Source organism: Kwoniella shivajii, chromosome 2, assembly GCF_035658355.1.
Source record: "Kwoniella shivajii chromosome 2, complete sequence".
Taxonomy (NCBI): Eukaryota; Fungi; Basidiomycota; class Tremellomycetes; order Tremellales; family Cryptococcaceae; genus Kwoniella; species Kwoniella shivajii.
In genome coordinates, this window is record NC_085909.1 from 1 (window position 1) to 23,126 (window position 23,126).

The following is a 23,126-nucleotide window of genomic DNA, read 5'->3' on the forward strand; positions in this document are numbered from 1 at the left end:
TAACCCCTAACCCCTAACCCCCTAACCCCTAACCCCTAACCCCTAACCCCCTAACCCCTAACCCCTAACCCCTAACCCCCTAACCCCTAACCCCTAACCCCTAACCCCTAACCCCTAACCCCTAACCCCTAACCCCTAACCCCTAACCCCTAACCCCTAACCCCCTAACCCCTAACCCCTAAGGGGTATTTGGCGAGCGGTATACTTGGGCTAAGCAAAAGGCGGATGGTGATCTGGATGATGCCTCTGTCTTCAAGGCTATTCCCAGTGTGAATGGACATCTTGAAGCTGTAGAAGACAAGGTGTGATGGGATATGGCAACGTCAGAATCTATATAGAGCCAGACGGGTTATACATGATCGTAGCAATGGACAATGAAATGTGGCTGATTGACTATTCTATGCGCACTGTTACGTCGTGCTGCGAATCAAGTCAAAAGGGGACAGTCTCCGAGATGGCTCTTACTTTCAATTTACGGGTAGTTGACTAGCGTCCGCCATTGTCGCCACAACGCCTGATTTGGCCCAGAAGAGAAACCGAACGTAAATAGCACCAACCGAAACAAATCCTAAGGTGTTGGGGTTTACTGAAGTTTCATCGCTCATCCCACGCCCCACAACATGCCCGCACAAACGCCCTGATATATCGTGCAAGTCAGATGAGATCGTTGCCCTCGTACCTGCCGGTATCAGTTAGCCTTCACGACTATCTGGCTCTTTCGCTGGAGCATGTTGATCCACTTAACATGTTGATAGCTGCTGGCAAAGGGGCAAATAGACCATTCCGGGAGGGCATGGATTGGCGAGTGTGTGATTTGGTCAACGATTATGGCTTAGCACTTGGTTGTTCGCGAAACCGTTGCAGTACAACGGAATATCATGGCATGGATTAAGGTCAAGCAGATAAGGCAATCAACAGTGAACGCAATAACATAAACAGAAAGCTACATCGTGGGAAATCTAACTCAGAATTAATCGTGGGTTCTCCGGAACACGTATCACTGTACCTGCCCAGCAGAAGATCAAACGCGTTACGGTATTTTCAACGCGCATCATCATTCTCTATAGAAACATCTTCTGGCTATTTCTGTGCTGTCTGCATATATCGTAATATTCCCCTGCGCTTCGATCCCGCGACTTAGTAATGGGTAATATCCTTTAAAGGTAACAATAGCGATGACAAATTAGCCTGCATAGACCCAGTGGGGAATACATGGGTCCTCAATAGCAAAAACCAGAGTCGAGATCGTAATAGAAAAAGTCGGCAGTACGAGTAGAGCAGATATCAAAAGTTCCGGTTGTAATTCGCGTGGGACTTTCACTCTGTCGATATCTGAAATCGATTTTAGCATTCAGTCATCATCTCGGCAATGAAATTCTATACCTTATGCAATGATGATTCATATATGACGCAGTTGACAAAGGTGCTGTACGGCATGATAAAGCACCGTTAGTCACATGATATTCAGAATGTCAGAACACCCAACGAGGGGTCCATATCACCGCCCAGAGTCATCCCCATTTCAACGACTTAAATTCTCAACTCAATCTTTGATTAGATGCATCCAATATAAACTTATAACAACATGTCAAACGTTACTAGAGGAAACGGCGTGACTTGTGAGCTGTACCTGCCACTATCCGACGTTGATCGATTGCTCACTGAGCATTTCGTGTGCTGGTAGCATCCGAGAGTTCCACGGGTCTAGATATTATACAGCTCTCTGACTTCTACCAGAAAGCCAGCATTCTGCAGTGAGCTCATTTTCGTCTGGCTTTCGCCCCCACATCAACTCCAAGCGGTCTGCTCCTCCGCTGAATATCGTCTAGTCCCATCGCCATTGGTACCATTGCCATCTCCCTACTCTTTTTCTACCTTCGCGTCTCGTCGAACCGCTGCGTCGCGCCAGTAACTTTATTTGACTGGATTCTTAACGTCGCTATGGGGAGCACCCTCGCGGGAATCGTCAATGGTACTAGCCTCGTGCGCGGTCTGCTTGCGATTGTCACGCTACTCCTTTTCCAGCTCATTAGGTGAGCGATCACTAATTCTTTTTTGAATGCCGCGCTCCATTGACCAGTGCATATAATCTTCAGTTCTCAGTTATCTTCTTACGGCACAATGATGGAGCATGCGATAAACGCCCCAGGTCTTGTCATTGCCTTCCGAGGTCACGCCTTAGATAAGGTCATGCGACACCACCGGGTCTCGCGCTCCGACCTGAACAGTTCCCTCCGCAAGGCTGGTGTGTGGAATATCTCTCAGGTCGAAGCAGTCATAATCGAGCCCACCGGTGATTTCTGTATCTACAAGCGCTCGGACAAGCCAGAGGGAATTGTAGCAGAGGTCTTGCTTGACATTCCCGGGTACAAGAAGTTGGTGGAACACTTTGATGGCGAAGAGAATGGCAGAAAAGTAAAGGAAGGCGTGTCGACAGGAAACGGTACATCAGTACAAGACCAGGCGAACGACATTGCCGGGAGTGCCGCATGAGAACACGGTAGACTGGTTGGTACGAGGAGACCAGATCAACTGACTCAGCCGAGTCCACCCTTATTCTTCGAAGAATGTACCTTTTTGCATAGTGTGTCTTGCCCGCCTACATATCAACCGACAGTGAGATCAGACGTAGTTGAACAGTGGCTTATCGCCGTCCTCACTAGGAAGGGTGACCATCATTGGCGATATATGAATGAGATGTGATCTTGGGTGAAAAAATCGTGCTACAGATCAGATTTTGTCTCTTCAACATGCACGAAAATTAGAATCTTAGAAGACTCACCGTTGTTTTCTATTACGTAGTCCTGAATGACTTGTAGACCAATACTCGTCCACATGACACCGATGGCCCCATTCACTGCCATTGCTACGCTCAGCAAGACGGAAGGGCGCATTATTAGTGTTGCGACGTGCCTTTCGAGCCTTGGTATGGAGTTGAAATCCCAGCTGAAGGCATTGAATCTCGGATTGATGTGCACGCGGACTCTCGTGATAAATTCTGATTACAATCGGAACGGCCCTGGCAGTGCTGGGGTGAGTTGACTAGGCTCCGTTCAATTGCGAATGCCTTCCTTGGCTCAGGGTCATTAGGAAAAGGAAAATATGAAAAAAATACATGTCTCGCTCTTTAAAGGATGTCGCTGCAATAGGGACTATAATCTCGCTCGCCTGAACAACAGTCCTAAATGCGTGTGCTGATCATTGTAACGTAAAAGAAAGTTAAGCGAACCAGGGTGGGACAACCATTATTGTCATTCAGCCCTTTATTGACGGCATCAGTTCAAATGATCATCAGATCGGTTCGCCGGATGACGATTCCGGCTAGAAGGTATCGCCTGCGCAAGGGCGATTCCAGAAGAGGACGCCGAACCAGGTGCCAAGGCAGATCTGTAACAGGTGGCTTGATTTTCAGATTCCGATTGATGTGCATCACGTAATTTCGGAACCATGGTTTTGCTTCATCCGGCGGTGCTTTTTCCCAACTTCTTTGCATTTTCTCAAATCCTTCCCCTCCTTCATGTTCAACCTTATAGATGTAGACTTCATATTTTCAGAGACAACAGCCAATATATCGACCGTAAAAGTCCTTACAAGACAGAGGGGCTGAACAGCAGCTATGCGTACCGATCTATCTTACGAGAACTATTTCGTGAACCATACTCTATCTTCACTGAACACCTCCCTTCATTCGTCTTTTTCACCATAAACGACTGAAACCGTGATCTACATCCTGCTCTGACGTACCTCACGACGCCATTAGAGACACCCGCGGCATCCGGAGAGTAACTTGTCTCAAAAGCCTAAACATCATTCGCAATCCGGAGACGGAAACAGCCTATTCGCGCTCGACTGGTTGTGCTCAGCCAAAAGATATATATACGATGTCATCAAAAATGTCAAGATGGCTTCTCCAATCGCTAGACACAAATTTTGTAACAGACCCTGTCTGCAAGTCGTAACTTGACCTCGACCATTGAAGATCATCGATCTCTTTTGCTCTACACTTCTACCAGTTGTCTGTCATCTTCGTAACAGCCATTCAACGGTGAGGTCTTTTTTATGTAGCTCACTATTTGTCTTGCTGACTTCACACTCGCTGTACCTAGCCATGGTTGGCGTCACTACCATTTCGACTCTCGTTCCTTTACTACTCGCCTTGTCCACCTCAATCGACGCTCGGAGCGTACATCCTCGACACTCCGATTCTACGGTTGACTTCAAGGAAGACTCGACGGGAAGAAAGACACAACATATGGCAAGGGCCACTAGTGATTTCGACGCGAGCTCTTACACCACTTATCTCGGATGCTTTGTTGATAGCTACAACCCGCACTACCTCAATAACTATTACACAAGGTTGGATAACAACACTCTCACGAACTGTGTCGTCCAATGCGCTCAAAACAGCTTTATGTACGCTGGTGTTGAGTACGGAACCGACTGCTATTGCACCAACACATTGACTCCCTCGAGGAATAATGGTGCAGGGACTACTGCTTCTGCGAAGGACTGCAATATGCCATGCGCCGGCGATTCATCCACTACCTGTGGAGCAACTTGGCGAATCCAGGTCTACAAGTATAATCCAACAACAGTCAACAATGCCGGCGCTTCCTACACTTCTTCCGTCTCGGCTGCGTCGTCCAGCTCATCCGCCTCGGCTTCTAAAGCTTCGGCTTCATCTGCGTCGGTCGCTTCAGCCTCGTCAGTGTCGGCTTCCTTGTCCTCCGCATCAGCCGCTTCTTCTGCATCAGTGGCTTCCGCATCCTCAGCCTCAGCCGCGTCCAGTGTGAGCGCTGCCTCAGCTTCAGCCGCGGCTTCGGCTTCTATCGCCAGTGCAAGCTCTGCATCAGTAGCTTCCGCATCCTCAGCTTCAGCCGCGTCCAGTGTGAGCGCTGCCTCAGCTTCAGCCGCGGCTTCGGCTTCCATCGCCAGTGCAAGCTCTGCTAGCATCAGTTCGGCAAGTGCCGCAAGTGCCGCAAGCTCGGCTAGTGTGGCCAGTGTGGTCAGTGCTTCTAGTGCATCTGCAGCATCGGCTTCCAGTGCCAGTGTCGCCAGCGCCTCTTCAGCGTCAGCTGCTAGTGTGAGCGCCAGTTCTGCCTCAGCTGCCGCAGCCGCTTCTTCGGCGTCTGCCTTCGCTGCCCAAGCCACAGCCATCACCAGCGGTTGGCAATCTGCTGTGTGTATCGCTGAAGGTAAAGGTGGCAGAGCGCTCGTAGATAACTCTATATTTGGGGGTATGACTTGGAAGACGTGTACCGACTTCTGTGACCGTAAAGGATTCACTATTGCTGGTGAGTGCAGTAACATTACGACTGTAATTATCGCTGACTTCCCATCTGCAGGTGTCGAGTACGGCCGGGAATGCTATTGCGGCAATGTTCTGTCCAACGGTGCTTCTCTTAACATTGCGTCTTCATCTTGTTCCATGCCTTGCGATGGCAACAATAATGCCAACTGTGGTGGCTACAACGCTCTGAAACTCTTCGTCTCCTCGAGTGCTGTTTCTCTCCTCTCTGCCGATCTTACCTCCCAATCTATCGCTATCCCTAACGGATGGGCTGTCGCCAGCAACGATTGTATCCAAGAAGGTTCTTCTGGTAGGGCTCTAGTCGGCGCTTCTTATAGCGTGGACGGTATGACGGTCCCATCCTGTATCAACTATTGTGATAACCTCAACTATCCTTATGCGGGTGTCGAATACGGTCGGGAGTGCTATTGCGGTAACACCCTTGCCAATGGTGCTAGTTTGTCAATCTCCGCCACCAACCAGTGCAGCGTCAAATGCACCGGCAACACGGCGATTACTTGTGGAGGTTCGAACGCCTTGCAGCTCTACGTCAACCCTCTTAATTTCGTCAACACCACCGTCGTGAACGGGTACACCTACCAAGGCTGCATCAGTGAGGTGAAAGGCCGCGCTCTCACTGGTGCCTCGACGCAATCCGCCTCCATGAGCATCGAAACTTGTACAGCTTACTGCTCCAAACTTGGCTTCACTTATACCGGTGTTGAATACGGCAAAGAGTGCTACTGTGGCAACAGTCTGGTCAATGGTGCTGGCGCCTCTTCTTCCGCTTGTGGTTATTCTTGCACTGGCAACAGTCAAGAGACCTGTGGCGGTTACAACGCTATCTCGCTGTACAAGACCAGCTAGGTGGACGTCAGGTTCACATGAAAGATGATTTCAGTGGTGTTCAACGAATTCTGGTCACGGCCCATGCATCATTTCGTATAATGTTTCATCTCGTATAATCTCGTATCTCGCGACGCGTGGCAAGCCAGAATCTCTATCTTGCAGACTATATATCCTGTCGTGATAGTACAACTAATTCATTCGTGCGCTCATTGCCATTGTGATTGACAAGACCTCTGGTGGTAGACCGTTCCCTTTAACGGACTGTCACGAGCACTAATGATCTCCTGTTGTTCGTTCTGACTATGATTGCCGATCTCGAAGCAGCGGAGACGTGTCAGAGCATGCTTTAATCATCATTTAAACGGGACTTACATTCACGGTTGTGATGTCCGCTTTTTTGCCCGAAGGGATCGACCGTGTCGCCTCAAGAAAGGTAGTGAATACCATGTACATAGTCAAGCCGCCAAGATATCTGGGATCAGACTCTGTCGCCCGCTCAGAATGAATGGCGTCGAATCTCAATGGCGCTCATCGTTTACTTTATGGTCAGCCCGTCGGTCTTATAACGTAAAGAAGCCACGTGGAATGAGAAGAACACGGGCATCGCGGGCGCCGAAATAACAAAAACATCGAACCATGCATTCAAAAACAAACTTGGCACCAGTATATATATTCAACCCAAAAGAGCAACCGTCATCGTCTACATTGTACATGTCCATCGCACTTGTCTCTTCTTAAATTCTTAGGCCAACCATCGATCATGTCAGTCGGTATAGGGGATTACAACTTTGTGGATCGGGCGAAGGAGATGCCTGAACTGGCTCGTGCTTTATCCACAGGGATGATGCCAGATGAACAACACAGCAGTCCAGCTGGAGATGACACGATATCGCCGACAGACAGACAGAGAGAGGATCAAGTTACCAGCCTTGCACGTCAGATGTCTCGTGCGTCCATCCATGGTGATCAACCTCTCGACTTATTCAATTACAACGCGGATAGCGACCTCGACCCTTTCTCCGACAACTTCAACGCAAGGAAGTGGGTAAAAGAGATGAGCAGGATCAGTCAGGAGTCTTCACCAAGGAGGACCGCAGGTATATCCTACTCAGGCATGAGTGTTCATGGGTTCGGATCCGATGCTGGTCAGTTGTAGCCTATTTTTTATCAGTATGACCTTGACCTGATATAATTGGGTGCAGATTATCAGAAGACAGTCAGCAATATCGGATTATCTCTGCTGAGTTCCGCTCGGGATCAGTTTAGCAATCGAAAACGGAAAGTTCATATCCTCAATGACCTGGATGGAGTACTCGATGCGGGGGAAATGCTGGTTGTTTTAGGTCCCCCTGGAAGGTGAGTTCTATCGCATCGCATCGTAGTCTATCGCTGACAGCGGTCTTAGTGGGTGCACCACGCTGTTGAAAACAATTGCTGGAGAGACGAATGGTATATTCTTGAATGACGAGGCTGAGATCAACTATCGAGGTGAGTGCCATAGAGGTTTATGGAGGAATATGGCTGTAGTGACACCACACTTTAGGTATCACCCCCAAGCAGATGCATGGTAGATTTCGTGGGGAGGCAATATACACTGCGGAAGTGGACGTCCACTTTCCTGGTATGACCGTTGGTGAAACGCTTCAGTGAGTCCCGACAACCCTACGATGGCTCTGCTCCCGCTGATACCGAATCTCTGTCCAGGTTTGCTGCCGAAGCTCGTGCGCCTCGTTCCCCTCCAGGTGGTCTAAGTAGAATCCAATGGGCGACACATTACAGAGACGTCATCATGTCGGTTTTTGGTATCACACACACAATCAATACAAAAGTAGGGAATGACTTTATCAGAGGAGTGTCTGGTGGAGAGTGAGTGTTTCAATTTGGCCGATTGCCTTGTCCTGCTGATTTCGTCAACCCCTCCACTCTGTCTTCTCTTCCGTCAATATCACACAATCTCCACAAATCATTTCACTTCCCAATATGACATTACTTTCCGACGACCAATACACATACTTCAGACGAAAGCGTGTCACTATCTCAGAGGCCGCTCTGGCTGGTGCTCCTCTTCAATGTTGGGACAACTCCACCCGTGGTCTTGATTCTGCCAATGCCATCGAATTCTGTAAGACTTTGAGAATGCAGGCCGAATATCTGGGTACGACCGCTGTGGTTGCAATCTACCAGTCTCCACAATCTGCATACGATCTGTTCGACAAGGTCTCTGTGCTGTATGAAGGCGAGCAAATCTATTTTGGAAAGATCCACGAAGCCAAACCATTTTTCGAAGACATGGGCTTTGAATGTCCTGCACAACAGACTACACCGGATTTTCTCACTAGTTTAACCAGTCCATCGGAGCGTAAAGCGAGGCCAGGATTCGAAAATCGAGTTCCAAATACACCCAAGGAATTTGTTCACAGATGGAAGCAGAGCGCGGCGTATGACAAGCTAAGAGAGGATATTGCGTTATTCAATCAGCAGCACCCTGTGGGGGGGCAGAATTACGAAGATTTCGTGATCTCCAGACGAGCTCAGCAATCCAAACGGACGTGAGTGAATGGTCAGCAATTGAGATATGATCCTCGCTAATCATAGTTCTCATATCACCCAAAGCCGTGCTTCTTCGCCCTATACATTATCATACGGTCAACAAGTCAAACTTTGTGTTGCACGGGGCTTCTGGCGTTTACGTGCGGATCCCAGTCTGACCTACACGCAGCTTTTCGGTAATTTCGTAATGGGTTTGATAATCAGTTCGGTTTTCTACAATCTCCGTGAGTCTTTCGTTACTTTCTATATCTACTTTTATGCTGATTGAATGAATAGAGGATACAACGGATAGCTTCTACCAACGAGGGTCTTTGCTGTTCTTTGCTGTACTGCTCAACGCTTTTGGCGCTGCCCTGGAAGTGAGTGCTCAACATATTATCAAGATGATCCATCAGCTGACCGGCGCTGTGCTAGATTCTCACACTCTACGCTCAGCGTCCAATTGTTGAGAAGCATGCTCGTTACGCCTTGTAAGTATAGTGGGATTAGTTTATTCGGCAATGATTGAGCTGACAACTCAAAGCTATCATCCCTCCGCCGAAGCCTTTGCATCCATGCTTGTCGACATGCCTTACAAAGTCCTAAACGCCATCTTCTTCAATCTGGTCCTATACTTTATGACTAATCTCCGACGTGCACCTGGTATGTTCACCAAGCGTTTTCTATATCAGCTTCCAGACTGACATGTCGTTCAGGCCCCTTCTTCTTCTACCTGATGATCAACTTCTTTGCCACCCTCACCATGTCAATGATCTTCAGAACGATCGGCTCTGTGTCTCGTCAATTCGTCGCTGCTATGACACCGGCGTCCATCATCATGATCGGTCTTGTTGTCTATACTGGATTTGCCATTCCGGTTACATACATGAGAGGATGGTCTCGGTGGATCAACTACATCGACCCTATCGCATATGCTTTTGAATCTCTGATGATCAACGAATTTCATGGTCGAGATTTCTCGTGCTCCTCCTTTGTTCCCTCTCCACTTATTCCCGGCTATGCCGACGTAGGTGCTACCAATCGAGTTTGCAGTACTGTCGGCTCAGTAGCTGGTGCGAGCTCCGTCAACGGGGATACGTATCTCGCTGTTTCATATGCCTACTACCACTCACATAAGTGGCGAAATTTCGGCATCCTGCTTCTCTTCATGTTCTTCTTCTTCGCAACATATATTGGTGCCACTGGTGAGGACTTGTCATCAAATGCTATCACTGCATGTCACTGACTATGAATTGCGCAGAATACATCACTGAGAAACAATCGAAAGGCGAGATTTTGGTGTACCCTAAAGGTCAGATACCCGAGGCTCTCCGATCATCCAAAAGCAGTGATGCAGAATCAGAAGGGTCCGATTCTAATAATAGAGTCAAGTCTTCCTCTGATGGGGTCAACACCGCTATCATTCAACGGCAGACAAGTATATTCTCCTGGCGTGATGTCGTGTATGACATTAAAATCAAGAAAGAGACCAGACGTATTCTGAACCACGTCGACGGGTGGGTGAAACCTGGAACTCTTACTGCTCTGATGGTCAGTATATTTGTTGGCAGCGCGCCAAATTAAAGCTGATCAGTCTGTCTAGGGAGTTTCCGGTGCAGGTAAAACAACTCTCCTCGATGTTTTGGCTACCCGTGTGACTATGGGAGTAGTTACGGGTGAAATGCTAGTGGATGGTCACCAGCGGGATGTTTCGTTCCAGCGAAAAACCGGTTACGTGCAGCAACAAGATATCCACCTTCAGACCAGTACCGTTCGAGAAGCGCTTAGATTCAGTGCCCTTCTCCGACAGCCTAAGCATGTCAGTAAGCAGGAGAAATTGCAATATGTCGAAGAAGTCCTCAAGCTACTCGAGATGGACGGTTATGCGGATGCGGTCGTTGGTGTACCCGGTGAAGGTGAGTCTGCGGATGGAGTCTTCCATTTGTGTGAGTACGACTAATCATAATTTAGGCTTGAATGTTGAGCAACGTAAACGCTTGACCATTGGAGTGGAACTTGTCGCAAAACCAGAGTTACTGTTGTTCCTCGATGAACCGACCTCTGGATTGGATTCACAGACGTCTTGGAACATCCTCCAACTGCTCCGAAAACTTACCGAAAACGGGCAAGCCATTCTTTGTACCATCCATCAGCCTTCAGCCATCTTGTTCGAGAACTTTGATCGACTTTTATTCCTAGCCAAAGGTGGTAAGACTGTCTACTTTGGCGAAGTCGGAAAAGGATCGCACATCTTGATCGACTACTTCACAAGGAATGGTGCGCCTGAATGTCCACCTGGTGAAAATCCTGCTGAGTGGATGCTTGCTGCAATTGGGGCTGCTCCTGGAACTCACACCGACGTTGACTGGCATCAGCAGTGGGTCAACAGTCCTGAGAGAGTCAGAGTCCATGAAGAATTGGATCGAATGAAACAAGAGCGGCCTGCGGCGAAGGAACACTCCGGAGACTCAAAGGCTGACAAAGCTAGCTACTCGGAATTCGCTGCGCCTTTTGGAACACAATTCGTCGTCGTACTAAAGCGTGTGTTTGAACAATATTGGCGGACTCCTTCCTACATTTACTCAAAGCTCTTCCTCGCGACTGCTTCTGTAGGTACTATGATCACTTCATTCATATCATAGTATCCACCTGATAACGTCCCAATAGGCTCTCTTCATAGGATTCTCTTTCTTCAAGGCGGATACCTCTCAGCAAGGTCTTCAAAGTCAGCTCTTCTCGGCTTTCATGGTATGTGCGATATACCCATAGACAAAAGATAGCTGTGCTGACGACATGTAAACAGTCCTTCCTTATCTTCGGCCAGCTTGTGCAACAAATCATGCCCAATTTCGTCGTGCAGCGGAGCTTATATGAGTCTCGAGAGCGCCCATCCAAGACCTACGACTGGAAAGTATTCATTTTGAGCAACATAGTCGTAGAAATTCCCTGGTCCAGTGAGTCAGGATGCTGTTCATCAGGAATGCAGCTCACTCTGCGACTATTAGTGCTTGTGGGAACCCTGTTCTTTTTCTGCTGGTACTACCCTATCGGTTATTACCGCAACGCAGTACCCACCAATACTGTTCACGTTCGCGGTGCTCTAATGTGGCTATACATGCAGGTGTTCTTCCTCTTCACCTCGACCTTCGCCACCGCGATAGTCGCCGGTATGGACCTGGCTGAAACGGCGGGTAACATTGCTCAATTGATGTTTTCCTTGTGTCTCATCTTCAATGGGTAAGCCAGTCGCTTTTCACCAATTCTGCCACTGACAATACATCATAGGGTCCTCGTCGTATACAACTCGCTCCCTGGCTTCTGGAAATTCATGTACCGAGTCTCGCCTTTCACATACCTGGTTGAGGGCCTCTTGAGTGTCGCCGTCGCCAACACCGCAGTCGTCTGCTCGTCCGCCGAATACTTACGATTTGAGCCTCCCAATGGAGAAACGTGCGGCACTTACATGTCCAGCTATAGATCAATAGCTGGAGGGTATCTCCTGGATGAGAACGCGCAGAGCAATTGTCAATACTGTGCGATCGACAGCACTAACACGTTCTTATCGAATTTCAACATCCAGTATGCGCATCGGTATGTCTTAAACACACTCTTCTACAACACATGCGACGCTGACCCCCCTGCGCAGATGGAGGAACTTCGGTCTCATGTGGGTCTACATCATTGTCAATGTCATTGCTGCTATTGGGTTTTACTGGCTGATTCGCGTGGTGAGCATCAGCCTACCGATTATTGAGTGGATCCATGCTGATCTACCTGTATTGTAGCCCAAGAAGGCGGGCAAGGAGAAACCTACAACCGAGAGGGAAAATCTGAAAGCCATATCCCGAGAAAAGTCGCGGGAGACTGGAAGAGTATCAACGTGAAAAGACTGCTTATATTCCAGTCTTCGTAATAGACCATTATCATGCATGTCTTTGTTGTGGTGAGACATTGACTGCTTGATGCATGTCACGTCAAGACAAGTCGAATCGCAATGTCACCCAATTAATAACCGGTATAGAGCACGATCCTGAATTGGCATACCAATTCATTTCAGAGAATAACGAATTTGCTGCCTGCCCCGCTACGTTATCTATTGATCCATCAGACATTGAGTAATCGTGGTCGCCCTTTACAAAGCCTACAGGCCTGATCAATACGCTTCACTGGGTACTAACCACATCTCCCACTTGAGAGCTGTACTGAAACAGGGGTCATCAATATGCGTATACTTCCGGTACATGCCGAATACATTCAGGCTAGGGATGCTCTTCATTTCGTCCAGAAAATACAAATAATACAAATCCTTGGAGGCACGCTTGCCCGTATATCAACCAGCTTCACACTATATCTAACAGAAGGCAGTCGCAGCTTGCCTCAAGAGGCGTCCAACTGTGACACCTGCGACACATCAAGACACGATAGTCAATCTGCCAATGTAGTATCACAAGATCTTATCCAGAATCTTGCCCCAACGAGTGGTGGGCGCAGGCTCAAGCTCCGGTACGAAGTCTTCCTCGGCGAGTCGGCCACTGATCAAATCGGCCTCAGAAGGTTTGACGAACTGGCGGGAATATCTCTAATCAATATCGTACCAGCCCGATGACCGAGATTAATCTCACCTTGGTCTTCTTGTACAATTTCCATCCCATGATTGGGACGACAAAAATGGGGATACCTGGTTAACGTTAGCGTGGACCTCAATCGAATATGGGCTGGCTACTGACTAATATAGCTCGCAAAGAACGTAGAAGTGTCCCAGTGGCCCTTGATGAAGACCGAGAAACCGCTAAAGAGGACGATGGTGAAACAGAAAGCAGCTCCAAAATAAGCAGCGTATGGTTGCAGAGGCCCATGCCACGCCAATGAATTTCGATCAATGCCTTGTGCTTTCATTGCTTGGTGGTAACGAATGAAAGCAACGCATAATGTCCCTGCGATGGCGTTTTTTAGTATAATAAATGAGCATGATAAGGTGTCACGTTGCTTACCCCAGGAGATAAGACCAGCAAGTGCACACAAACTTAAAAGCCAAGTGAATGCTTGTATCGAGCCTCCCTTTCCGGCACCTGATAAGGTAAATCAGCGAGTATTCAGCGTAGTTGGATACGTGATAGCGAGCACATCAACCCACTTAAATAAGAGAGTAGGCCAAAAGAGGAAGTTATAGCAACACAATAGTATGGCACGCCCGCCTTTGTGACTTTCGATAAGAAACGAGGTGCCTGTCCAGATAATGATAGTCCCAACAGGGTTCGGGAGGACATATAAATATAAGTATTTCCGGCTGACCAGGCACTGGTCAGGATACAAGCATTAAATATCGATGGCAAAACCTTGATTCCTGCCTTCTCGATAGCGATGACGAACGGCGACGATGCTGCATTGCCGGTTCCTGCAAGCAATCTGGGATTGTTATAAGGTACCCTAATTGCCAGCTTTAGCCGACAAAGCCCGATGTCAACCTACTACCGACTTACGTCATACCAATGATGAGCGATCCGCAGATATCTATGCATCTGAGTTAGCAGTCTCCGTCAATTGCATAGCCTCTAAGCACCTACAGAAAAACAGGATACGATAAAGTACCCTTCTGGCAGCGCGTGGAATTTGTACCGTGGGATTTCGACACTCGGCAGCAGTCAGAATCACAGCTTCCGTGCCGCCGTAAGAGAATGCGGCATTGATGAAAGCTCTGTACGCCCTATCAGTGTCTTGTATAGCGATGAGCTTCACTCACGAGAAGAATGCCAGAAAACGGCCTAGACTTCCATCGATACCAGGAAATGTATTCATGGGTCCGGGGTCCTTCCAGTATCGGAAGCCTATTCTATCGTGATCGGGTCCACCGCCAAGATCAATGATCAGACCTACAAGCAGAAGTCTGCGATACAATGTTATTAGAGTAAGCTATACAGATAAGGAGTTGGAATTACCCAATGAATGTGAGAATCTTGATGCTGGCGGTAATGACTTCAGCCTCGCCATACCACTTGACGGGGAGGAAATTCAAGGCAATCATGGGAACAAAGCCAACGGTGATCCAGATAGCAGGGTTCAGCGAAGACCAATACGAGATTATCAAAGCCACCGCTGTCAGTTCCGATGCCACAGACAGAGCAAACCTAGATATGTATCGTCAGATGTCGTTCTCAGGGTTCATTCCATAGTTACCCACGTGTAAAAGTCTGAGCAGATACCACAGTGTCAGCAACGAGAATTGTGTAGGTCCGTCCTACTATACTCACAGTTCCATCCCAGTGCGAATCCCACAGCAGGGTCAATGAATCGCCCAGCGTAATGAGGGAAAGAACCAGCCACAGGGAACTGGATGATTATTAGCTGGGTAGTCAAGGCGTGTGAAAGTGGAACGCACAAGAGTGGCGATCTCGCCCAAAGATTGAACCTGAATCAGGACCGTCAGTGGGTACTGATATAAGGCTACAGTATCCATCTCTTACCGTGCTCCAGAGGATGGCTCCTGTGAAAAAGAATGCCAAAAGAATACCCAGCGGTCCTGCCTTGGCCAATGCAGCTCCGGATCCGACGAATAGACCTGTCTTGTAAGCTAAACACAATCCGACAGTAACCTACCTACACCAATTCCTCCGCCAAAGCCTACAAAGGTAACATGTCTGCTCTTCAGCTGCCGTTTTAGAGTAGGAGCTAAAATGACTTGTCAGTATACTTGAGGGAGTCCCCGCAAATCGACGCCTTACCTGGATGCCCGCTTTGCTCCTGGTCAATGACCGGCACAACCGCGTCTTCGCTTAGCCCACTTTGAATTAAGTCGTCAGATTTCTCGTTCTTGGACATCTCAAAGATTATGGTGATATGACTTGACCGCGCTTGAACGATGTTTGGCGTGGCTAAACAAAATACTGATATCCCCATCTTTGATATATGATGGGAGCTGCTGGGCATTGCCGGTGAAGCATTCGGATCGTGTCGGATCCCATCGGCGCGGAAAGCTACGGTGAATCAAAAACCAAAAAGCCGTAGATAAGGAATTTAGGCGCTATGTTTATATGTGTATCCTCTTGTCTCTAACTGCAACTGAAGTATGGAGAGAAGATACCGCGAATGTTGTTGCGTGTTGCCGAGCAATCATGATCGATGCGACGATTTAGACGCCAAGCTTTGTTCTCGAAAGGCATGCTACTGGATGATCGAAGTGCTAGTAAGTCGTGATCAGTTTTCAACCATGGATCGGTAATCGAGTGTATCAGTAACAGCAAACTCTTGCACAAACCGCTCATTGTATAACGAAGAAACGCAATTCTACATGATTCCACGCCTAGAAACCGATCATGATTATCCGCGAAGCGCCCGGACCCTGCGGACTTGACGAACGCACGGTGTCGTCCTAAGACGTTTGCATTGCTTTCAATATCATAGTCTGGCAGATCAGATGTAACGAACGCGAGTCAGATGGGATTTGATGCTTGCATTCTCCTGAAGATTGTCATCTGAATCACGTCGGACAGCGTGAGCTTGCAAAACGATGCAAAGTACCTACCTCGCTCATACAGTCACGACAAATCCTTTGGACGCCAACCTGAAGCCGACGATCGCGATTCATTCTCACCGCTCGTTACTGGTGACTTGACCGAACTCATTCGATATTGAATATATGCCTGTACTCCTCCAGCATCTTCAGCGAGATATTCGAGCCTCCGCAAACTACGAGCACCACCTGACTGTCCTCGTTCAGCTTCAATTCCAGCACCTCCTTCAGTTTCCCACTATATATCGCAGCGAGCGTCGCTCCGCATGCAGGCTCCACCATTATCCTTTCGTCATCTGCGAAACGGAGACACGCTTCGACGGCTTCTTTGTCGCTTACAACGAGCGAATGAACGTTGACCTCTTGAGATTGAGACCATTTGAAGGCTTCATCAGCTACGCGAGTGCAGCCGAGGGAGGTGGCAATCGAGGTGATTCCGGGGATAGTAGTATTCTCTTTGGCTAGTACCGAGGCGTGAAAAGAATCCGCGCCGGCTGTCTCGATGGCGATGACTAATGTCTTATTGTCTTGTTGTATGGGCGACTTAGCGATTCCTTGACAGATTCCAGTCAGAAGTCCTCCTCCTCCTACACAGGCGACTATGGCATCGGGCAATCCTCCCTCGAGCTGCTCCTCTATTTCCTGCACCAAAGTCTCCGCTCCCTCCCAGATATCCGGATGATCGAAGGGAGGCACGTATATTCCATTGGGGTCGTGTGCCAAAATCTCTTCTCGCAAATGTCTATCAGCTTCAAGCCATATCTTCCCGATCTGCATCACGTTCGTTTGTCCTTCGCCTGCAGTCTTGATCTTTTCCATCATCATCGGCTTCGTCAGCGTGGGAACCACCACTGTGGACGGATATCCTAAGGCGGTCGCGGCGGTCACACATGCCAGTCCTGCATTGCCGCCGGAAGAAGCGTAGAAGTGTAGTGGTGTGTTGGGTGGTGCGGCGATGACGGCTTTGCGGACTAGGTTACCGATGCCCCTATTGAACACAGCCATGTAAGCTCGAGTCGTGAAAGAAAGCAAGTCACTAACCTGGACTTGAAGGATCCGCTAGGCTGGAGGTTCTCCAGCTTTAAAAGAACGCGGCTGTAATCATATAAGCCATCATGAATTCCTCGTTGTCAAGCTACGAGCTCAACCGACTCACCATCCAGCCAGCTTGGACAACGTAGCTGATGTCTTCAACGGAGTTTCCGTCCAAGGAGTTGGTACGACAGGGTTAATAGTCATGTTAATTGGCCGGAAAAGCGAAAGTACAAAGGAGCGAAATTTGGACGATGTAGATTGGATGATAGTCAAGTTCGAATGACAATGGTTGGGATAGCTTGTAAATCTTTAGGGCTCAGTGTAATCGTCCGGATCGCGGAGCCCGTGTTTGTATTTCGGATACGAGATAAGGTAGGTTTGAGAGTGTCACTCGATTGTACATCAAGGGGCAAGACTACGTGCTTTTGAGATGAGGGCTACGATCCCAAAAGAGTTCATGAAACAACTGAAAAAGAAGCGAACGAGTAATCAAAGAGCTTGTTAGATGTAATCATGAACAAGATATGGGAATCGCTTCAACGCGTGCTGACCGCGTGCTTTTCAAGGAATGTTCGAGGAGCCCGGTCCCCGGCCCGCGTGTGGAATGTTTGTTTTATCATAGACATGACTTTCACGCGTATTCAGTCTGGCTTTACTTGCCGTGTGCGTAACTCACACTAAACCGTTGCGATCAAATACATAAACTTAGATCTTTTAGCTGAATATGTGCTGAACATCCAGGAAGTGCTAGGCAAGTAGGACAAGAGGAATGACAGGAAGGTTTCACAGGCCGAAAGCAGTCCGATACTCCCTCACTCTGACGTCTTTCTTGCTTTCCGTCGTCAAATACATACAGCAGCATGGGTCTCGGTTTGAAGGAGGCAGATAAACACTATATATGTATGTGGACGCACGGAGATCGACGGTATGCATCGTAAGTGGAACCTCGATTACATCGTATTATAGTTGAGATTGGTACGGTACTCATCCGAAACTGCGAGCATTTCCTCGATATCAGACACGATGGATCGGGGGTCGTAGCCGAAACCAGGGACAAGATCCATGTGTCCATCGAAGGCAGAACCTATAGGCATGCCGCTCTCGAGCCCAAAAAGAGACAACAGATTTCGGTCGTCGGCTGCGGAAGGATTGGTAGAAGTTTCAGAATCGTTGGACACCTGGACCGGTCCTGTCGGGAAAGACGGGAATACTCTGTTGAGCATCTTGGCAAGGTACGCCGCGACATGATCGTCGTCCACGCTAGCTTTTGACAGTGCTTCGATCAACGCGTATTGAAGGTCGACAATCTCTTGTTCTGGTTGAGCCACTGCCCCGAATGATACCGCCTGTCGTCGTCAGCGTTGTATGTTAGCCAGAAACTCACCTTCATGAGAAAAACGCTCGCGAATACCTGGACACTGGCTGGTTAGATTACGGTACGTTGCTTGGACTGTGACGTACCAGTCTCAAGAATGTCCGACTTGGACAATGTCTGAGATTTCCTTTTCCATGCAAAGCTATTCCATATTTGATTAACGAGACTGCCGCGTCTACAGCTTCAATGATAAATGGACCCTCAGTCGAGTTGATCACACTGGCCTGAAATACACGATCGTTTTTGTTCCTGGTCTGGCGTTGACATCAGCATTGATATTCACCTGGTGACATCAGACATACCTTACTGCGACGCATGAGTCGAGATTGGGCAGCTCGCATAGCTATTGCATTCCCGTAGAGCCTGATGATCGATGTCAGTTGGATGACTGAAATGAATGTCTAATATTGTCACCAACCTGATATAGTCAACATCCATACGCCATCGAAGCTCTCTTAGTTCGTCCTCTGTGAACGACGGCCTGCTATGCTCGAACAGGGAGTAAGAAGTTAGATCACCTGCTTTGAGGTACCATGCCATCTCCAATTCCGGCTTCAGTCTATATAGCGTATTTTCAAACCTTCCGGTTTTTATCAGGTCAGAAGTAATATCCGCAGAGTCGTACAATTGCTCCTGTATCAAACCAATGATCTACGACAAGGTCAGATCGAGCAATGGGGGACAAAGACACACATACATGGGTCAATTGCGCAACCAACATGATCTCCCGCCATTTCACCTGAACTCGCGGAAATGGAAAAGTGTCATCACCTGCCAGACGGCTGATGTCTCCCAAGCGATCCCACCATCCAGTTGGCATCTCTTCACATTGGGTTAGTCGACGAAAATATCGCTCAACGCCGACGACTTACTAGCTGTATCTCGTAGTCAGTATCGTGAACAATCGAAAAGCAACGTACCTTGAATCAAGGAGCCTCTACCTAAGCGAACCGAAGCGCTTTCATTATATCAGGATTACTGTGACTTAGCAGCCAAATCACACTCACTGACGATCTGCCGCTTGGCAATCTGGGACAAAATGTCAGTATCGACAATGTCGCAATTGCCCACAAGATCACTTACATATCCAAGTTCGATGCCGCCTATGAATACACCACTCAGCTTGGAAGTCCGAGGAATTAACTTTGTCGTCGTGCAACCCCAGCTCTTGAGCAATTCGAACAGCCTAACAGGAATAGATCAGTGTGGTCGACAACGTGGTAGTAGAGAAATCATATACCAGTCCTATTGTCGTCCATGACAGATCATCGTACGCTTTGCATGGATTGTTCGCTCTTCGATTCGTTTCAATTTGGACGTTGATGCTATTATCCGATAAAAGTCGAGCACGAGGGGGCCATTCGCTCAAAATAAGCATGGCTTCTACTGTGCCAATTGTACGAGACATCGTCCTTGAGGAGCCTCCTATGTAAGCGCAGGTATCATAACACAAATGTAGCCTATACTCACTCTCCTAATGCGATGAAACCAATACGTTCTCTGAGCCAGTGAACGATCTTGTTCTGGACGATACGACATCGCCGAGGCTCGGAAGGATCGAAAGACTCTCCCAGGTTCGTATAGCGTGACGAGGTACATATCATGGCAGCCAGAAGAATTGGCTCCTGCAGGAGCAAAGAAAAGTTTTCTGTTTGAAAGAGTTGTGTCGGCACAAGTGGTAAGTTGATATTGATATGTCGTTCATAGCTGACTAGGATTAGCGTGTGAGCGACTGAGTGTACACTCACTATGTCAATAACGTAGTCGCCTCATCGACAGTCAAAAGCCCGTCTCTGACTGGCACCCATTGATTCCAAAGTCCTATACCCGCTGCGTGTTCCTGGGTCGTGGTTGATTCCTCTCTCCCGCCATCTTCTTCTTCAGCAGCGGCGCACAGTATACGCAATGCATCTGCCGGATTTTCCAATGTTTCACCCCTTACGAACTGGAAGTCAGTTGATCCTTCATTAGACGATAGTTTCAAGATATTGGTAGGCGGTCCGCTGCGATATTGGCTGGCACCTTAGCGTTGTACGCCGGTCTCAAGCATGAACCTTACGATATTCTCTCCCACCCATGACCCGTGTTCATCGCGCCTAAATGACTAGCTTCCGAAGTGGGTGCATTCCCAGAACCCTGAAGACTCTGCGCTGGTTGGACTGAGGGTCTTTTTGTATATGCTTTGGTGAACTGACACTGCCGTCCTGTGCGGAGGCAACGGCGACAAGGGGGGTCGTGTGGAGCATCTGGACTGCCGAGATCACATCGTAACTTGGCAGTCCGACAGGATTCACAAGCTTGATATATCCGAGTATGGGTTATCTTCCTATTTGCCGAGGGTTCCGAGGAATGAGAGCGCTCTACTGGCATGATGATGATAACGATTTCTTTACTAGGCTTCGGAACGATGGAGGTGAAGGAAAGAAGGAAACGCAATCTCGGATCCTGTCGGCGCGTCTCTTATAACGACCCGGGCTGCTGATGGAGCGATTCGGCATTATGTTGTCGCTTCCCGATAAGAACCGTACACATCCGTGCCAACATGGGATAATCAAAATTCCTTGACTGACTTGTGCTATGATTAAAGCTAATTCGGAAACATCTTGTACTCTTTGGTGACTGTTGTCTTGACACCACCGATATAGCACTATGACATTCACCAAACCCTCTGTTGTTATCGTAGGAGCTGGAGAGTTTGGCGCGGCTACGGCCGTTTCCCTCCTGCAGAGTGGGAAATACTCCAAAGTAACAGTATTAGATCGCGCTGCTGTTCTTCCAGCGATGGACGCCGCGTCCTGCGACATCAACAAAGTAGTCAGATTTGACTATGTGGATGAGGACTATTGTCGCTTGGCAAGGCAGGCCATCGATGTCTGGAACAAAGAGGAATGGAAAGGGATATATTACCAGTGAGTTTCCTCCGGGATTTTCTAGGCTGTATCGCTGATAAAGGCTCTCATCACTTTACCTCAGGACCGGTGTAGTCGTTCGATGGCAAGAAGGTCCGGGGATCGATTCCACTGCTCAGAGGATTGTATACGATAATGTACGGTCACAGGAAGAGTCTGTCCGTCTACTGACCAGCGCAGACGATATCGTCGCCGCTGTAGCTGGAGGTAACACTGAGGTTCCAGTGACGCCGCCTGGGCCGAACGACATCGCGTATCACAATTCAATTGGTGGATGGGTGAACGCATCTGCAGCTGTGAATAAGCTCTACAGCGATCTTCGAGCCCTCGGCGGTGAGCTTGTAGCTGGAGCTGAAATGGAAGAACTCCTCCTTAACTCAGACAAGACGGACGTACGCGGTGTCAGGCTCAAAGACGGACGAGACTTCTTTGCGGAACACACCATTATTGCCATGGGATCCTGGACGGCAGCTCACCCAACCTTACACGATATCGTACCAAACGGACTCATCACCGCTACTGGCCAGACTATTGCAGGCGTGCAGCTTTCTCCTGAGGAGATTCAAAGATATGCAAACATCCCTGTCAATATGCATCACGACGGTTCAAATTACTACATGTTCCCCGTGAGTTCAGCTTCCCCTTCATCTGTAGGATATAGATCTGAGCTGTATCTGTCAGCCTAATGAGACGGGGCTGGTCAAATTTGCCTTCCACGCCGCTGGCTATCTCTCGGAGAACGGTCAACCTAGAACAATTGCCGATCCGAAAGCCATGGCTTACTCGGAGGCTAATAATGTTGGTGAGTAGTAACACACATCTGATGAACCATTCGGAACCAGTACTGAAGGTACCATGTAGGTTGGATCCCTGCACAGTCTGTGAGGGGGCTTCGAGAACAGTTGCGCATAGCGTATCCCGAGCTAGCTAAAAGTGATTGCTGGCTTCCTCTCTTTCTTACGCCGAATGATATTGACAAGCTGGTGTCATAGAACCTATTGCCTTTACGCGGATGTGTTGGTACTCTGATGTGCTAGATGGAGACTGGGTCATCGATTACGCTCCCCAGTACTTTTCTTTGCTAATTGCATCAGGTGGAGCAGGGCATGCCTTCAAGGTAAAGTCACACCATCTTCAACCAGAAGGACCGTTTTCCTAATTGTGTTGTCAGTTCCTGCCTATCATCGGTGATCTGATAAGAGCTCGTCTCGAGAATACACTGGATCTGAAACTACAGAAGAAATGGCAGATATCGCGAGTTCCTACCACTATAGATCCAGGTAGACCTGTAAGCGCTAGGCAGCCTTTACAGCTGACATCGTTGGTGAGCCACAAGGAGCTCCTCACAGCCGTGTGATCTGTACGGTTATTTAGTATATCAAGGTCATTTTAGTCAGACTCCATGTTGCGGATGTAATCACTTTTGAGACATTGCATGCGAAAATGTTCATACCGGTCATGCAACACATCACGTGAAATATCTAGCTGGTCTCGATCTGAAGTTGTGGTTAATGAGAAGACGAAGTACGTCAAACCCCGCTGAACGTAATTTGACGTCATTTGGTATTGTAAATATCATGGCATCATTGCAATCACATATATAAACTATGAATATTGGAGTCTTTACATTAC

General features: G+C 48.3%; 6 protein-coding genes across 6 annotated transcripts; 3 read left to right on the forward strand and 3 right to left on the reverse strand.

Moving 5' to 3' along the window:
* Nucleotides 1-4,108: 4,108 nt before the first annotated feature.
* IL334_001382 (uncharacterized protein) lies at nt 4,109-6,157 on the forward strand (the record flags this gene model as incomplete). The annotated part of the gene is made up of 2 exons (XM_062933139.1): nt 4,109-5,294; nt 5,346-6,157. 2 exons carry the CDS (start codon nt 4,109-4,111, stop codon nt 6,155-6,157), a joined length of 1,998 nt encoding a protein of 665 aa, XP_062789190.1.
* Nucleotides 6,158-6,899: 742 nt separating this feature from the next.
* On the forward strand, nt 6,900-12,552 carry IL334_001383 (uncharacterized protein; the record flags this gene model as incomplete). Its single annotated transcript, XM_062933140.1, has 20 exons — nt 6,900-7,284; nt 7,342-7,495; nt 7,545-7,627; nt 7,683-7,785; nt 7,844-8,005; nt 8,158-8,688; nt 8,753-8,913; nt 8,966-9,048; nt 9,104-9,159; nt 9,213-9,331; nt 9,385-9,873; nt 9,930-10,219; nt 10,272-10,584; nt 10,640-11,277; nt 11,336-11,416; nt 11,472-11,622; nt 11,674-11,905; nt 11,954-12,259; nt 12,315-12,396; nt 12,454-12,552. 20 exons carry the CDS (start codon nt 6,900-6,902, stop codon nt 12,550-12,552), a joined length of 4,518 nt encoding a protein of 1,505 aa, XP_062789191.1.
* A 560-nt stretch (nt 12,553-13,112) lies between these two features.
* IL334_001384 (uncharacterized protein) lies at nt 13,113-15,562 on the reverse strand (the record flags this gene model as incomplete). Its single annotated transcript, XM_062933141.1, has 14 exons — nt 13,113-13,232; nt 13,291-13,346; nt 13,396-13,602; nt 13,660-13,737; nt 13,803-14,095; nt 14,149-14,179; nt 14,233-14,363; nt 14,409-14,552; nt 14,605-14,793; nt 14,847-14,856; nt 14,917-14,995; nt 15,045-15,074; nt 15,130-15,236; nt 15,388-15,562. 14 exons carry the CDS (start codon nt 15,560-15,562, stop codon nt 13,113-13,115), a joined length of 1,650 nt encoding a protein of 549 aa, XP_062789192.1.
* A 721-nt stretch (nt 15,563-16,283) lies between these two features.
* Nucleotides 16,284-17,414, reverse strand: IL334_001385 (uncharacterized protein; the record flags this gene model as incomplete). Its single annotated transcript, XM_062933142.1, has 3 exons — nt 16,284-17,163; nt 17,217-17,270; nt 17,332-17,414. 3 exons carry the CDS (start codon nt 17,412-17,414, stop codon nt 16,284-16,286), a joined length of 1,017 nt encoding a protein of 338 aa, XP_062789193.1.
* A 746-nt stretch (nt 17,415-18,160) lies between these two features.
* Nucleotides 18,161-19,125, reverse strand: IL334_001386 (uncharacterized protein; the record flags this gene model as incomplete). The annotated part of the gene is made up of 4 exons (XM_062933143.1): nt 18,161-18,556; nt 18,672-18,809; nt 18,888-18,948; nt 19,004-19,125. 4 exons carry the CDS (start codon nt 19,123-19,125, stop codon nt 18,161-18,163), a joined length of 717 nt encoding a protein of 238 aa, XP_062789194.1.
* A 2,109-nt stretch (nt 19,126-21,234) lies between these two features.
* Nucleotides 21,235-22,851, forward strand: IL334_001387 (uncharacterized protein; the record flags this gene model as incomplete). Its single annotated transcript, XM_062933144.1, has 6 exons — nt 21,235-21,494; nt 21,559-22,120; nt 22,176-22,296; nt 22,356-22,427; nt 22,487-22,611; nt 22,666-22,851. The coding sequence occupies 6 exons, from the start codon at nt 21,235-21,237 to the stop codon at nt 22,849-22,851; spliced, it is 1,326 nt and encodes a 441-aa protein (XP_062789195.1).
* Nucleotides 22,852-23,126: the final 275 nt, after the last annotated feature.